This window comes from Scatophagus argus, chromosome 7 (assembly GCF_020382885.2).
Source record: "Scatophagus argus isolate fScaArg1 chromosome 7, fScaArg1.pri, whole genome shotgun sequence".
Classification (NCBI taxonomy): Eukaryota; Metazoa; Chordata; class Actinopteri; family Scatophagidae; genus Scatophagus; species Scatophagus argus.
Genome location: NC_058499.1, coordinates 20,402,013 through 20,417,662, shown reverse-complemented (window position 1 = coordinate 20,417,662; position 15,650 = coordinate 20,402,013). Strand labels below are relative to the sequence as shown.

The window sequence follows — 15,650 nt, the reverse complement described above, 5'->3', positions numbered from 1 at the left end:
CCACCGAGTGTGCAGCAGAGACAATATTTTTCAGTTAAAGAGAGCTGTCCCTGCCTGTGGACACCCAGTACTAACAGGACCTGATGTGACATGTTTTTTAATTCAGCTGTCAGTTGTTAGGGTGTCTGTGTGCGGATGATGGCTGGATGATGCAGGAGGCTGTGATGGGCACATGGCTGAAGAGCAGTAGAAGAAAAAACAACATGCCACTCTGAATCAGTCAGAACACCACCAGAAGCTACAGCACCACCCAGCATGTCATCCTCCCCTTGCTTTCGTTCTCTTGCTCTTGTTCTCTATGAATGTTGTTTTCTGTCTCACTATTTTTTATTTATTTATTTGTGTCCCTTTCCAGTTCACTTACCTTACCTCACTCATCGACCTCATACCAACTGAACCGCAATTTCAGGGTGCCTTTCGAACAACCAGCAGTTAGTAATAACATTAGTGACTGCTCTGCTCATAAATGCTTTTATTGTTATATATATAGAAAGTAAACTTCAGTTCCTATAAAGCCTTTAAAACACTTTTTAGAAAGGGATTAATTCAATCAAGTTGGATAAAGAGCACTAGAGATAAGAGGATAATATATATATTTTCCATTTTGGGGGAACTGTCCTTATACAAAGTTGGATCTTGTTATATTTTTATATTTTCCAGAGTTGTCTCCAAGTTCTATGTGTGAAGCCTAATTTAACAGTAAGCTTCCTGATACCAGCTGGATGTTTGGATTTTCTACATCAAACTGAATGTTCATACTCAGTTCTGTTGGGTCCTCTTGGGTGTTCATTTAATCTGGAAATTAAGCTCCATTCATGATTGTCTGTAATCAGCACTTAAATCAGAACATTGAGATTACATACAACAGAACTTTTTAATACTTTTGAAGTAGATACAGTACATCCACATATAGGGACAGCTACTCTTTACTGGAAAACTAAAGAATTTGGAAACTAAGAATTTGGAAGAATCTTATATAAAGCTCAAGTTTATTGTCAGATACACAATCACACACAGCACGAAGCATAGTGAAATTCAATCTTCTACAACCCATTCTAAGTATCAGGAGCAGTAGACAGCCAAGGTGTGGCGCAGACAGACCAACTCAAGATGGAAACCAGTGTCTTGGTCAAGGGCCTTGACTTATCATACATACTGTACATACATCTGACTGTAGAAGAAATCCTGGAGCACAGAGAGGAAACCCAGGATGAACATGCAAACCCCACTCAGAAAGGCCTTGCCAAAACCATGAATTGAGCCCAGGTGAGTCGATGGTGCTAACCATTGAGCCACCACGCAGGTGGTGAGGTCAATTTCCTAACAGTAAGGAACTGCAAGAGGGCTTCATATTTCACTACAGTACCAAAGCTCCAACCCCTCATGTTTTCAGAAATGATGGTGCTAAATGTCATGTCAGGCACATGTTGTATCTGCCTTGCTGTATGTGTCTATTTTGTATCGAGGACTTTGAACCCACACTAACACCCAGCCCTAATGTTCAAGTGATGGCCCAAAAGTACACTTTCATAAGCAGGAACAAAGCTTGTTTTACTCTTCTGCCCTGATCAAAATGTGCCTCATGATACAAGGAGAGAGTGCAACTCTTCTAAGACGTTCTCTCATAGTGTTGTCACATTTTGACCCAAATCCACTTTACAAAACCACATTTTGAACCAATTAGTTTTATAACTGAGTTACTCTCTGTGACATGCTGGCATGTGTCTGTGTTTACGAGTGTGTTTTACTGCAGTGTCAGTGAGTGTGTGTCTTGTTAGAGTGGTGGGACACACCCTGGTGGAGATAGCGTGACTTGAGAAGTTCTGACTGTGCTTCCCTGACCTCAGAGCTGGCTGCTGATATGACACAGGAGCCTCTGGAGTGTGTAAATCTATATCAATATGTTCAAAGCAACAAGCATGCAGTCAGCTGTTATTAAATAAATGTCCCGCTTTTTCCATAATGCTGTGATTCCTAATGACTCCCCAGGCCAGAGAAAGATGATATCTCACGGAGGATCACACACACACAAACTCTTCTGCCCTTTTAGCTACCCTGCCTCTCTTACTAAAGTACCATGTGTCAGTCAGCCTGTGTGACTGTGTCCTGTGGTGTCATGAGTCAATATGTGGTATGTGGGTTTTTCAGAAAATGAAAGCTTCAACACTGCTCTGTCACGAAAGTCAGAGTGCCATACTGCCAAGATCAGGGTTTGTTTTTCCATCTGGCCTAAACGTTTTAATCCCTCTCATCTCAGCCACTCCAGCATTTAATCAAAAGCAGAGGGACAATTTGACGCTTACCTCTTGGCTGAACTTCTCTTCCTTCCTCATCACCATCATCTCCATGTTCTCATCAGGTACAGGGCAGGACTGAACCATCAACAGATGCATTCATCCCTTTTCACCAACTGTATAGTCAATCAGTTTGTCAAAATAAATGTGTTCAGTCTGAGGAAAACTGGTTATTGATGAACCTGCTGCTCCTCTCTTATCCTGCCAATGCTCACGTTTCTAAAATAAAACATGGTTTCTGTCCTAAGTGAATCTCAGGTTCCTGTTTGGTTCCCCAACAGGCTAGAGTGTCAGTTTTTTTGTTTTGTTTTTGTTGTGAAAACAAACCTTACAACATGTCACTCCCAGCTTTAAGTGGAAACACACATCTGATGGGAATGCCATTTTGACCTGATGATGGCTGGATTAAAAGTCAGTGGATCACCAATAGTATTTATCCTGAGGTGAACATGACTTGATCCAAGTTCCACGACAGTCTATTAAAAATAGAATTTTAAAGACATTACACTTAAAAGTAAAATGTCAGCCTCATAGTGGTGCTAGAAAGAACCGTCATTAGGACACATCCTCTGATAACATCGAACATTTGCACAGAAACACTTGTGGAAAGCCTTCTCAGAAGAGTGGAAGCTGTTATAGCTGCAAAGCTGTCTGTGTATTTAGAATGTGATATCACTGAAGTCCCTGTTGGTAGTGGTCAGGTGGCCCAGTACTTTTGCCTAAATAGTGTATTTCACTTGATAGATGAAAACTTTGTTTGTGATGCAACAGGAAAGTCAGGGGATCATCACAGTCGTAGCAATTCATTAATTTAGTTCATTAATTACATGAGATGTTGAAGTGCTAGAAGCGAAGGTTGAAGACATTTCACCTCTCATCTGAAAGGCTTGGCTAGAAAGGAAAAAAGAATCACAGTTCCATTACACAGTTTTTCTGTGCTGCTCTCTTGTCCCAACATCAAATCCAGTGTTTCACCCAATTCTCTCTCATTTCATTTAATCCTTTCACCCACATTTCCATTCCGACTGATTTTCAGTCCGCTGAGTCTCCTACAGCGGCCCCTTAAACAAAAGGCAGTTTTCTTTTCCTATTAGAATGAGATGAGTCATCGTCAGCGTGAACATGTCCGTTTGTGTGGGTGTGTTCGACCGTTCCTGTCCTTTTCAGGAAAAGGGAGGGAGTAAGAGGAGGAGGAGGAGGTGAAGAGGAAGAGAAAGTGGGGTCCAATGCGTTCTCCCTTTTAATTATAATTTGGTCTAATTGAGCTGTCAGCCATCAAGTTCAAAGCAAAAATTATGACTGACTAACCTCCCCAACACACACAAACACTACTACTTAATTCACTTTCCTAACTCTGCTTTCTTATCCAGTCTCGGTAATCCTTCTCACTCTCATCTTTCATCTACAAGCATCGTTCTTAGATTGACATATTTACATTGATGCGGTGCATTGGTGTTACTATGGAAGAAAACAATGTTCTCTCTGATAGTGTAGTCTGCTGTGGCCTCCATACTTTTGTTCAGTTTATCTAAGGGACATGCTGCCCCAAATAGTGGGTGCACATAAAGGGGCTTATAAGGGTCAGTGCTGGTGCATGTGAACGGGACAGAGAGTCACGCTAGGGGGAGGTAAATGTGTCACACACACCCAAAGATTGACATACTTGTTCACTATTGTTTACATTAATTTCATTCCAGTGTTGTAACATCGCCCACATTTAACCTTGTCCTTCACATTGCTAAAAAGTCATTGCAATGAACACTCCGGGGAATATATCTTATTTATTGGTATTTGAAATATATTTAAGCTTTAATTTGGACCTGATCAAAGCTCTATATAGAGGCTAAAATGAGCCATGCCATCCCTTCACCCCACATCTATCAGACATTAGAATTCATAGGGCTGTGTTTAAAGTGCGAATTTTACAGTCATGCCCACTTTATGCAGAAATTGACCTGGTGTATGAAGATGAGAAAGTAGAATTTGAGTTCTGCTCTGCATACTGAATCCACTGAATTCACATCTTGTTGCACTTAAAGGGTAACACGATGTGAAATATCGCTTCCCCTACTTACCTTTCAATGTCCCTAACAAAGAAAGTTGTGAATGTCTCTGTTTCCTAATATGTCAGCTCATTAACATCTGCAGTTTAGAATCTGTGAGGTTCACAGCATCTAAAGCTTTTAAAGACTTTTCAACAACATCTCAGGAGCCTTTATGTTCTCCACCAGCCACATTCCTAGTATCACAAAGTCCTAAACATCCAGTCAAGTGTAAGAGCTGTACTGCTGACCTTTAAACTCTAGGACAAGATTTTAAAGATACCCCATGTGTGTATGTGTGTACATAAATATATATATATACACACACACACACACACACACACACACACACACACAATCACACTTACTCTTCCTTGAAGCATAACAACATGTTGACTGTTGTTTCCTTCTTCAGTGAACACTTTCAAAGTTGATTTTTCTCAAAGTCTTAAAAAACTTGCATTATTTACATTCCTAGCTAGCAACCTTGTTTCTTGGTTTTAGCTAGTTTTGCACATTGCTACACGTTTTGGCAATTATTGACACCAACTGCCAATCAGTGGAATAGCATGAAGCTTGCACATGTGTCCTGGTGTGTGTACTAATATGAATCAAATTAGGGATCCACTCAACAAAACATTATTCCATAGTTCCAAAAGATACCCTTAATTCCGGGTGTGTAGATATATAGGATGAGATCATCTCCAACCAAACAGCCTCCTCTTTTTTCACCACTTGTTTAAATTCTAGCGACTTTGCTAACTCAACTAAAAGCCAATCATTACTTCATTGACAGATCCGTGGACAAATTGTTGTTTTATATCATGTCTTCCAGCAGTGTGGAAGACAGAACAGAACTGTGTGATAATTTTTATACAGAAGCATGCAACAATGAAAAGGTGAGAATTACAAATCATCTGTGTTTTCACAGACATATCACACAACAGCACATGCAGAGAAAAGAGTTGCTAACACTCTGGGAACAGGCAGCAGAATATAAAGTTTAAACAACAGCCACTTGTTGGATGGGGTTAGGATGGGGTAAACAAATGAACCAAAGACACTGTAAATGTGTTACTGCAGTGTTTGGTGAGAGAAGGAGCAGAAGAAGAATACATGTGTCCTTGTGAGAACAAGGTAGGACTGAAGGAAGGGCTTCCAAGTCTAAAGGTTCCTCTCCAGAAGGACAGTTTTTAAGTCTGCAGGGCAGTTGACAGTGAAGACAGTGTGGGAGGTGTTTCGTCTTTCCACAAGGGTGGCAACAGCCTCGCCCAGGTCCAGGTGGTTCAGGTAACCAGGTGCCATGCGCTCTGGAGTAGCTACACCCGTGTCTATCTTCACCTGCCAGGGCCAAGGGGTGGGATACAGGCAAGAGAAGGTCAGAGAGAAGCAGGAAAAGCCAAGGGAAAGAATGAAGGAGAATACATGAGGGAAAATTAAATGGAATGAATGAAGGACACAGTGGGATTGGAGAAGACATAAATGGTTCTTTATCAGTTTGTCTATTTTGACTACCAGCAGTATGTAAGTTTGACCTCGTCTCAGAAAACATCCTAATGGTGTCACAAGGCGCTTCACCTTTAAAGATGATTCGGGTTTAATTTAACTTATTTTCATGGTTTTGACTGTCACTAATACTAACACAAAAGTAACTGCTGAGATCTGAGGTAACCTTAATATCACTACAATAGTTATCCAACAGGACATGAGGAGTCAGACTGTCATCAGACAGACTACATACAAGCCAACACTTTACCTGTGGTTTAATACTCAAAAAATGACCCAAAACATTTTCCCCTGAAAACATCATCAAGGAGATCAAGGAAAATTGTGAATGACAATTCATAAGGACTTGGGAAAAGACATCTGGGCTAAGGGAAGCTGACTGCCCTTACACTAGGCTATGAAATTATGTGACAGCAGATGACTGATGTGCTGAAGTCTTGAAGCACCTTTCCATAGCATTCAGAGAATTTCACCAGCTCTTATCGTGGCTTAAATACTTCCAGGTCATCTCACTCAATTAGGAACCTTCCTAAGCAAAAAAGACGATGTGACTGCAGCCTTTATCCAGATTATCTAAACCACTTTTTTCTGGAAGTGAGCACACCTGAAATCTTGTTAATAACCCTTCTTGCACAGGAGAACAACATATTGGCATAACAGCTTGGCTTGTTAACTATGTGAAGGTTTAGGATGGACAGTTTAGGTAATAACTTAATCGTTTGCCTTTGTTTTCTCTAAAAGCTCTATTAAAACCTGTCTGATCATGTTTCAGTTTGTATTTCCAACTCAAACAGACACGCTGGTAGGAGAAAAAGGGTCAGTGTTCCTTGCTTTTTTTGCTGTTTGTCAATGAGATTACTTAAAACTGGTTGGCTTAACGGCCACTTCTGTTTCACAATCCAATTTAGTTGACAAAATATCTTTTATTATTGAAAGGAAAGATTAGGGATACTCCTGCTTGTCTCAGCTGGCCAGAAAGGCTTTCCATCAAATTAATGAAAACCTAGGGGGCATCATTATGAAACCAAAAAATAGAAATCATAAATTTCTTTATTTACTTTCAGTTGAACTAAGTGCTGTTCAGAGAAATCTTTTACTTTGTATAAAAAGACCTTTTTTTAGTTTTGTCAAACCGAACGATTTCTTATTTGATCTCATGGGAAATGCACAGCTCTGAGGCTGTGAGACTAAGGTCATGTAGAAACCCTGTATCAGTGTTCATGATTTGTTAAATGAAGTCTTGCTGTGTAATCCCATTAAAGTCTCACCTGGTTGAGTTTGCAGGGCACCTCGGGGTATTCCTCTCGCAGAACCTGGCAGAAGGCCAGAGTGCCGGCAGCTCCTACTGTCAGGAAGCCTGTACCTGGCATCAGCAACTTCTCACCTGCTCCTCCTGTGGCACAGAGTAGCACAACTATATAAACACACACCACCAGTCACTTTTTTAATGCTTTTTCATCGCCGGGCAGAGTCCTTGCGGTTCAGGTTACAACAACACCAAATGAGAACTGACCATGAAAAACTCATGAATTGTTCTTGCTCATGGGGGAATGTTGGGTTCTCTGAATTACAACATTTAATTAAAGAGTTTGGTCTCGACCTTCTCTAATTGGAAAGTGTCATGAGATAACTTCTGTTGTGAATTGGCGCTATATAAATAAACTGAATTGAAAAGTGAATTGAATTGTTTTTTTTTTATTGGAGAAATGGTAAAATGACTGAAATATATGTTGTTATATAATCAGGTTATGTAAGCGAGTCGTGTTTTATGGAAATAGCCACTGATGTTGAGTTTTTCAAGTGTAGATCTTTTCGGTGCTTTGAGCACAAGTGAAGTTCCATTTAATGCCATTATATTGGAGAGAAGGCAGACATCTCTACAGCTGATATCTCCACAACTCAGCAATAAACATCAAAACAAGCTGAAAGCATGAATAGCACTACAGGTAAGAGGAAAATCACTATTTTAATTTTGGGGTGAACTGTGCCTTTAATACTGCTTTAATGAATAATGCTCCCTGCTTACCCTTAGTAAAAACCGAAACTATGCTGGCTTTGAATTACTGCTTTGCGTGAGCCTTGGTATTTTGCAAACAAGCACCTGCTACAGCACATGACATAAATTTGACAGAAGCTGTGTAGTTAGTAGAAATAAATGACTAAGAAAGTCACCTGTTATGAAGGTGTAAGTACAGCTGGAGTCGTCCCTCACCAAAGGGAAGAAAGCCTTCCATGACACAAATGTGCTGAAGAGCAATGTCTCAATTACCTGAGAGTTGACAAGAGATGAAATAAGAAATAATCAGACAAGAATAAAAATGTCACTCATGTGATGGATGTAAAATCTCTGCCTCAACACTCAGATATGATGGAACAGCAGAACTCTCAGCTGAAAACTAAAGACTACTCTTACAGCAATCAGTACTGCCAGCACCACTGGCAGTCTCATTATTGGTCTACCTCATGCCTGGTTAATGTGTGTGTGCTCACCCAGTGTAGCTCTTTGAGGGACTGTGTGTGTGGGGGTCCACCCTGCCACCAGCTAAAGCCCAGAGAGGAGACAATGTCAGTCACCTTGCCCACCGCCTTCAGCAGGGCCTGCTTTGCCTGCTCTGCTCCCTCCTCTGACCCTGGAACAGAGACGGGAATTCAGGGGTTTAAAGGTCTTCAGGTGGTGCTCCATCCTGGAAATGTCCTCCAGGGGGAGTAGGAAGGACTTCAAACCAGCATGTGTGTTTGTGTGACTATGTTTAGACTAATATGGGGTTTTAAAGACTGGTTTGAGGCTGCTATATTTTGCTGAGATAATTTGAAGGATGATTTGTATCAAGTTTGGTCAAATGTGATTAGAGATTATTAACTACCCTCAGCAGGTTGAAACTTTGTTTAAGATCGTTGGATTGGCCTCAGGATGAGCTTCAAATAAACAGAAATTACCAGGGATTAAGATGACTTACCCACATTCCCCACTATAGTGGTGAGGTTATCCCTTGTGGTGGGAGAGACGAATGATCGCAGTCTCTCCAGACGGCTGTTGTCCCTGGAGATCACAGCAACTTTGAAACCTTCACACACACACACACACACACACACACACACACACACACACACACACACAAATCAGATATGACATTAATCTATAGTGCAGACAGACAAACCAGAACCTTTAATACATATACACTAGGAATAATCCTGCTCACATGAAAATGAACATTCACTTATAGGCCCACATTGTCCTAATCTGTTTATCAAGGTCATCAGAAGGATAAATGTGACAGAGCAGCAGATGGTAACTTTATGCTCAGTTCAAAAACAAAGCTACACATGCAATGTCAATTGCAGATGGTGGCAACACTTAAATAACACTCAACTACCTCCAATTATAAATGTATATATATATTTTTTCATTTAAAAAAAAAAGTATTTTTTTATCTGTTCATGTCAGGATTTATGGGACTTGCTGATAAAACCACTGGCAGAAAACTACCAGATACAATAAAATTAAAAAGCACAAGCACAACTTCACAGCATGTTTCAAACTCAGATCTTTCCATCTTTAGGTGTTGAGGTAAAGGGGTTTTGCTGGGTAGTAAGCTACTTAATAACCAGTCGGATTAATAACAAAATCTAAGAGACACTCTTGAACTACTAAAATAGACATAAAATACTGATTAAATGTCTACTCTACATTTTATCACAATGGAATTTCCCCTGCGTGACAGACACCTGTGCGCAAAACTGTTTAAACAGTATCCACATTAATTTGAATAATTAAGTCAGAAAATGCAACATGTCCCTCTGAGAATATGTTCCCTAAATGTCTTCTTATCAGATGAGACGGATGTGAGTCCCCAGGTGGCCCCTGGGCAGCTTACCTTTGTCCAACAGCGCTTTAACGATGCCAGATCCCACTGTCCCCGCTCCTCCGAGAGCTAACACAACCCTGTCCGAGTTTGACATGCCGGCCGCAGATGCACACGCCTGCTGAAGGATGGAGGATGACGCCGAGTACTCTGGAAGAGAAGCTGCTGACTTGTGCAGAGCATCTTTATCAGTCCTGGATGCTTTAAAGTAAACCCAGGGGCCACAGTTCCGCCCTTCTACCAGAGTCACTGAAGCCACGCCCGCAGGTCAGCAAAAGAGGCTCACACAGTCTTCACCCCACGACTCTCTCTGTATGTGTGTGTGTGTCGGCTCACGGGGGCTGTCGAAGTTTTGAATTAAATACTGCCATCTAGTGGATAATACGCCAATGACAATATGATCAGGATTAATATAATCTCAACACTGGCAAACAGGCCATTTTATGGTTTCATTTCGTAAACACAATTTCTAGTTTCAGTCTATTTCTTCTTCATCTAGTCTCTGTTGTTCTGAGGCGGCATTTTGAGTTCAAAGTTACCTTTCCCCTGCGGAACTCCTCTTCCCCGGCATATCCCGATACTCATACCATGCGCACCCATCTGAAGCTGGGAAAACCCGTGCCACGTGATGATGTTTACTTTACCCTGGACAGTCAAGCAGGTATCAGCTGTTTGGTGACGGTTTTGTGGTTGGAAATGTGTTACGTGATTCATTGATAAACATTTGATTAAGTGCCAGGCACAGGTGAGTTTGTTTGTGTGTCACCCAGAGTTTATATCTGACCAAACATTCGGCCGCAGCTACGAGACAGGATAAGCTTAGCTCCGGCACGAGTATTTTTCATTTGCATTGAGATTGTCATTCATAAATCTAGTAATTGAATACTTCCTCGTGTTTCTGCAAAAGATTATGCCTTCTAAATACTGAAGCACAGTGTTGTGTAAATGATCGAGACTCGCCCTTTAATTCGGCGTATGTTCAAAACAACATGAAACTCTTCCTCGCATTCGAAATCCCTCTGAGTATATTCACTGCTACTTCCTGGGTCTGTCCACACACATTAAACACGTTGGCGAGCAGTAGAGAATAGTCCGGCCCAGTTCTGACAATTCTGAACGGTGACTCTTTGTTGGTTGGTTGTAACGTTAGGTTAACCGAAGTGAAGAACAGCGCCTGCGTTCATGAAATCATTTTGAGTGCAATTTTATGTTGTGACATATGTCGTCTTTAGTGAAAAAAATACTATTCTGAATGAATACTTATTTTTGCGAAACTGAGTGACGTTCTCGCCTCTAAATAGGACCAAAACGAAAACGGTAACGGGTAACCTAGCAAAACTAGCTAACTTAAGTCAGGGTAAATGGGATAAGCTAATGTTAACGTCAAACATAGTTGGAGGCAACTATTGCCTTTTCTCTGACTGATAGCTTGTGAATTTACAAATATAACTCATAACGCGGTTGGTCAACACCCTAGTGTTATCATAAAGACAGTATGTTGCCTTGTATCTTATTCTTTTTCTTTAACTTGGGCGACGGTAAAGAAGTTTCAGTTTCGGTTATAAATTTACTCTGAAAGCTAACTTTTTTGTACGTTAATATTTCATGTAGCTAAAGGTTGTAATATTTAAGATTTCCACTGTTCAGTACGTGAATTCCTTCAGCTAGTGTAGTACATCTGTTAGGCCTACATGTAGTTTTGGGTAGTTGTATTTCTCTTGTAGATGTTGGAAAGTGCTCCGAAATATTATTTATCTACATGTCTACCATCTTTCCTTTCACTGAAGGAAAAATGGATCTTGTGAAGAGGGAAATAAAGAAACTGTAAAATAATGGATTAGATTACTGACAGCTAAATGTTAATTTTGTACACACAGTGCATGTATTATTAAAGGGGATCATAGTTGCATTTTTAATTTCAGCGTCCTGTTTGGTTTGTTGCCCTCCCTCTCAGTTGAATGAAAGAGATGAGCATCTCTAGGCAGAGAGCCACCGATCTTGTGACTGCCTATGGTCACAGTTTGGAGCAGCAGATCGTGGGACAAGGATCTAGCCTGGCGTGTAGAGATGAGGAGCTGTGGAATCAGGTGGAGGAGCTGCTGAGGGACGAGGATGCTCAGGAGACACACTGTCTGGGTCTGGATCCACTGAGGGTGATGGAGGAGTCGCTCAAAGAAGCAGCAGCAACAAGAACAGCCTGTGCTGGTCGAGTCAAGGCCGGAGGAGGGCTTCAAGGCCTGGCTAAAGCCTTTGAGGTTGTTGAGCAAGCGGCCTTGAACCTCTATCTTGGTCCTTGGAGGGAGGAGTACAAGGTTGTCAAGGTGGGCTAACAGTGCTGGAATGATGGAGTCGCCTATAAAAAATTGATTTTACTTTCTTGTCTTTCACATTTTACACAAAATGTTCCACAAACTCCATTAATTAATTAATCTATTCTTTTATTATAAGTTATTTTACAAGACTAATGTTTTTTCCCCACCCTTAATAAAATCCTGTTTTTATTGTCATTATTATTATTATCATTATTGTTGATATTTTGCATGACGGTTCAGGACAAAGTTCTGAAAACTATACTTGACAGATGAATCTTGAACCTGATATATTTCCATGTTTTTATTTGTTTTTATTTTCTAGATGTACTCCGGGACATTCACCCACTATATCAAACCAGTGCTGTCGATGCCACAGATTGAGAAACTGTTTGGCCTGCTAGGATACCAGTCCAGCTCGTCTCGGCACGAGGAACTTCGCTTCCAGTCAACAAGAGTCAGTTCTGCCTCTCTTGACGACCTCCTCCGCCTGTCATGCGCCTTCTTTCTGGCCCGCTGTGAGTGTCACCTCCTTCTAACAGCTCTCGGGAAGCATGCTGGTGAGGCCCAGTGGGAGCTGAGTGTGGTGAAGGAGAGGCAGAGAGGAAATAGCGTTCAGGTATGTCTGCCTGGCATTTGGCAAAGCACTCAATCAGCCATGGGATAAGGTGCATGACAGATGCATCTAGCTCCCTCCCAGCTCTAGACAGAAAATGTGTATGCTATACACAGATGCATTGTGGGTCAGCAGGCTTCAGGTAAATTAATAGAGCACAGTCTAACTGGAGATGAAATGACCCTCCAGCTTCTTAGAAAATACAGTCTGTGCTCCGGCGTAAATCCTTCTACTGGTGCTCCACTCACACTTCCTGGTTTGAAGAAGTTAAAACCCCATACAAACAGGATGTATCTCTTGAGTAGATATGTGCTATAATACCTCATCATTTCCCTTTTTTTTTTAACAATTACAGTTGAAAACACCAACATATAAAGTATATGCTTTAAATGAAGAATAACATTTAAATAACATTATGTGTTTGTCAGTATTTTTGCATCCTGATGGACAGCTTGGGTCCTTTTTAAATTTCATTTTGAATTTCATGAATGAAATTAATACATTAATTAACCCCCCCCACCACCAAACACTCAGCCCATCCCACACAGGAACACTCATTGCCATCTTTCTGTACTAGACAGTTTAAGATCCTCACTGCTATGGACACATTCATTACCAAAAAAGGGTTAAGGTTTCACACTCATCCCTGCACCACCTCGCATAACCCCCTACCATGAGAGAATGACTGAACACACTGAACAAATCAAGATCTAATTGTAGTGACCTGAAAATATATTTAAACTGCTGAGTATTTCTTGTCCATTAATCTCAACAGGCTGCCCTAGACAGCACCAAGAAGAAGCTGGAAGTCAACCGGCCACCATTTGATGGAGATGTGGACATGGATCTGTACACAGATGAGGAGGTTAAAGGTGGACAGAGCGGGATGGTTATCAGTGATGACAAGAGTCCCCACCGTTTATCCTGGGTAATTCAAAGCAGTGTACCACCCCTTGCTGTCAAAACACAAAGCAACGGAGTGACTTCCTTGTCCTCCTCATGCGCCTCTCCGCCTCTCAGAGAGAATGTCCGCATCTCTACACTCAAATGTCAGCTGACCGACACATCACCACAGGAGTCAGACACTGCCAGAAGCTCCTCAGCCAGCATGAAACAAGTCAGACGTGCCTGTGAGGAGCAGACGCTTTACAAGGTGGGCTCACAATCACACAGTCTGCAGGAAGAAGAAATGGGGCTTTACAAGTGCTTCACGGAAGTTAACCGCTATTGCAGCTGTCTCCAAGCTTCTCCTATTTGTCTTCAACACTGTACTGAATGCAACACTGTTCACAGTATCACCTGTGCCTTGCTTCAGCATTGCTACCAGAAGAATCATGATGTGGTAACCCCTGAAAGTACTAAAGAAGAAGCAAAAGAATCGAGAGAAGGGTCACCACAGGGTGGTATGATTACATCAGCAACTCTCACCAGCAGCAGTGCAGCAATGTCCTCCTTAGCTTCCTATATTACATCTGTTGATCCAATCGCTTACCATGAGTGTTGCGACCTCGCCCAGCTGGACCCTCAGCTCCTGTGTTTCAGCTGCAGTGTCTTCCACTCCGGTTCCTGCAAAAGGATAGACGTCTGCCAAAGTCAACACAACATCAAGCCATTGGGAGTGTGCTCCTGTGGCAAAATGTGTTCGAGAAAGCCTCTGGTTTTGTGCAGATATTGTGGAAATGAGTTTTGTACGGATTGCTGGTATAGAAGTCCTGTTGTATGTTCTTGTGGCCAAACGTTTGACCAGTCATCCCCTGTGTGATTTACATTGGAAAAGCATTGCACTTATGAGGCACAACTAAGAAAATCACTGTGCCTTAAATCTGCATTTTAAATCAGAAATTCGAATGTTGCCTTGATATAGTAATACATTTTTTCTATTCTGGTCCTCTTTGTGAGACTTCTGTTACTGCATTATTCTGTCGTGGCCATATTTACCATTATCAATATTTTGATATATTGTGTATTGTTAAGACTTGAATTTGTGCCCTTTTGTCACTTACATGTAATTTAATGTGAAGCACAAGCAAAGTCTGTTTTCATCTGTATTTGTTGTCTGCACACAGAGCTGGAGTAAAAAGGATCAATATGCCACTGTGTCTGTGTTAAATGTGTTTTATAATTCATGATAAAAAAAATCACTGTGATGACACTGGATCTATAGGTATTAACATATCACTTCTGAAAAGTTCTATCTTTTCCTAACTTTATTATCACATTTCAAACCTTTTTGAATCATAACCAACACTAATCCAGCCCTTTTTCTGAAACATTCCAAAAGATTTCACACCATTTTTGGTGGAGTATATGGCTTTGTTTTCCTTTTTGCATTTTCTGTGAAAACAAGCTATCAATCAATAATAATTGTCAATCAATCTGCCGATTATTTTGTTTATTGATTAAATGTTTGGATGATATAGCAGTAGAAAATTATGGCCCTCACAATTTCTTTTAGGCTAAACTGACAGCTGTACAGAGCTTGCTCAGTTCAACCAGAAATCTAAAAACCAGACGACTATGAAACCACAAAGTTTATTAATGGATCATCAATCAATTGTTCACAATTTTCTACTGACTAATTAATCATTTCGGGTGGCACGGTGGCACGCCTCATAGCAAGAGGGTTCCAGGTTCTAATCCCGGTCTGGGACCTTCTATGTGGAGTTTGCATGTTCTCCCTGTGTCAGCGTGGGTTTTCTCCGGGTACTCCGGCTTCCTCCCACAATACCAAAAACAAGCACATTAGGTTAACTGGCTACTCTAAATTGCCCCTAGGTGTGAGTGTGAGAGTGTGTGGTTGTTTGTCTTTGTGTGTTGGCCCTGCGATTGACTGGCGACCAGTCCAGGGTGAACCCCGCCTCTCGCCTGTAGTCAGCTGGGATAGGCTCCAGCTCCCCCGCGACCCTGACGGATAAGCGGTATAGAAGATGGATGGATGGATGGATGATTAATCATTTCATGCTCTGAGACATAATGTTACTTGCCCTTCTAAGCTTGATGACATAACAGTAGTGGGATAA

The 15,650-nt window shown here is 41.3% G+C and overlaps 2 protein-coding genes across 9 annotated transcripts; one reads left to right on the top strand and one right to left on the bottom strand.

Moving 5' to 3' along the window:
• Positions 1-5,133: 5,133 nt before the first annotated feature.
• Positions 5,134-10,168, bottom strand: si:dkey-238o13.4 (uncharacterized protein LOC560780 homolog). Its single transcript, XM_046394826.1, has 6 exons — positions 9,718-10,168; positions 8,800-8,907; positions 8,333-8,472; positions 8,015-8,111; positions 7,111-7,235; positions 5,134-5,677 (listed from the first exon to the last, which is right to left on the bottom strand). Exons 1-6 carry the CDS (start codon positions 9,800-9,802, stop codon positions 5,501-5,503), a joined length of 732 nt encoding a protein of 243 aa, XP_046250782.1. The 5' UTR covers positions 9,803-10,168; the 3' UTR covers positions 5,134-5,500.
• Positions 10,169-10,227: 59 nt separating this feature from the next.
• Positions 10,228-14,722, top strand: spata2l (spermatogenesis associated 2-like). Of its 8 annotated transcripts, none has more exons than XM_046394821.1 (4): positions 10,228-10,366; positions 11,660-12,026; positions 12,340-12,633; positions 13,406-14,722. In XM_046394821.1, exons 2-4 carry the CDS (start codon positions 11,664-11,666, stop codon positions 14,390-14,392), a joined length of 1,644 nt encoding a protein of 547 aa, XP_046250777.1. In that variant the 5' UTR covers positions 10,228-10,366; positions 11,660-11,663; the 3' UTR covers positions 14,393-14,722. The 8 variants fall into 8 exon arrangements, with proteins under 8 accessions (XP_046250777.1, XP_046250773.1, XP_046250775.1 ...); XM_046394817.1 differs by having other exon boundaries at positions 10,324-10,450; XM_046394819.1 differs by having other exon boundaries at positions 10,338-10,450; positions 11,628-12,026.
• Positions 14,723-15,650: the final 928 nt, after the last annotated feature.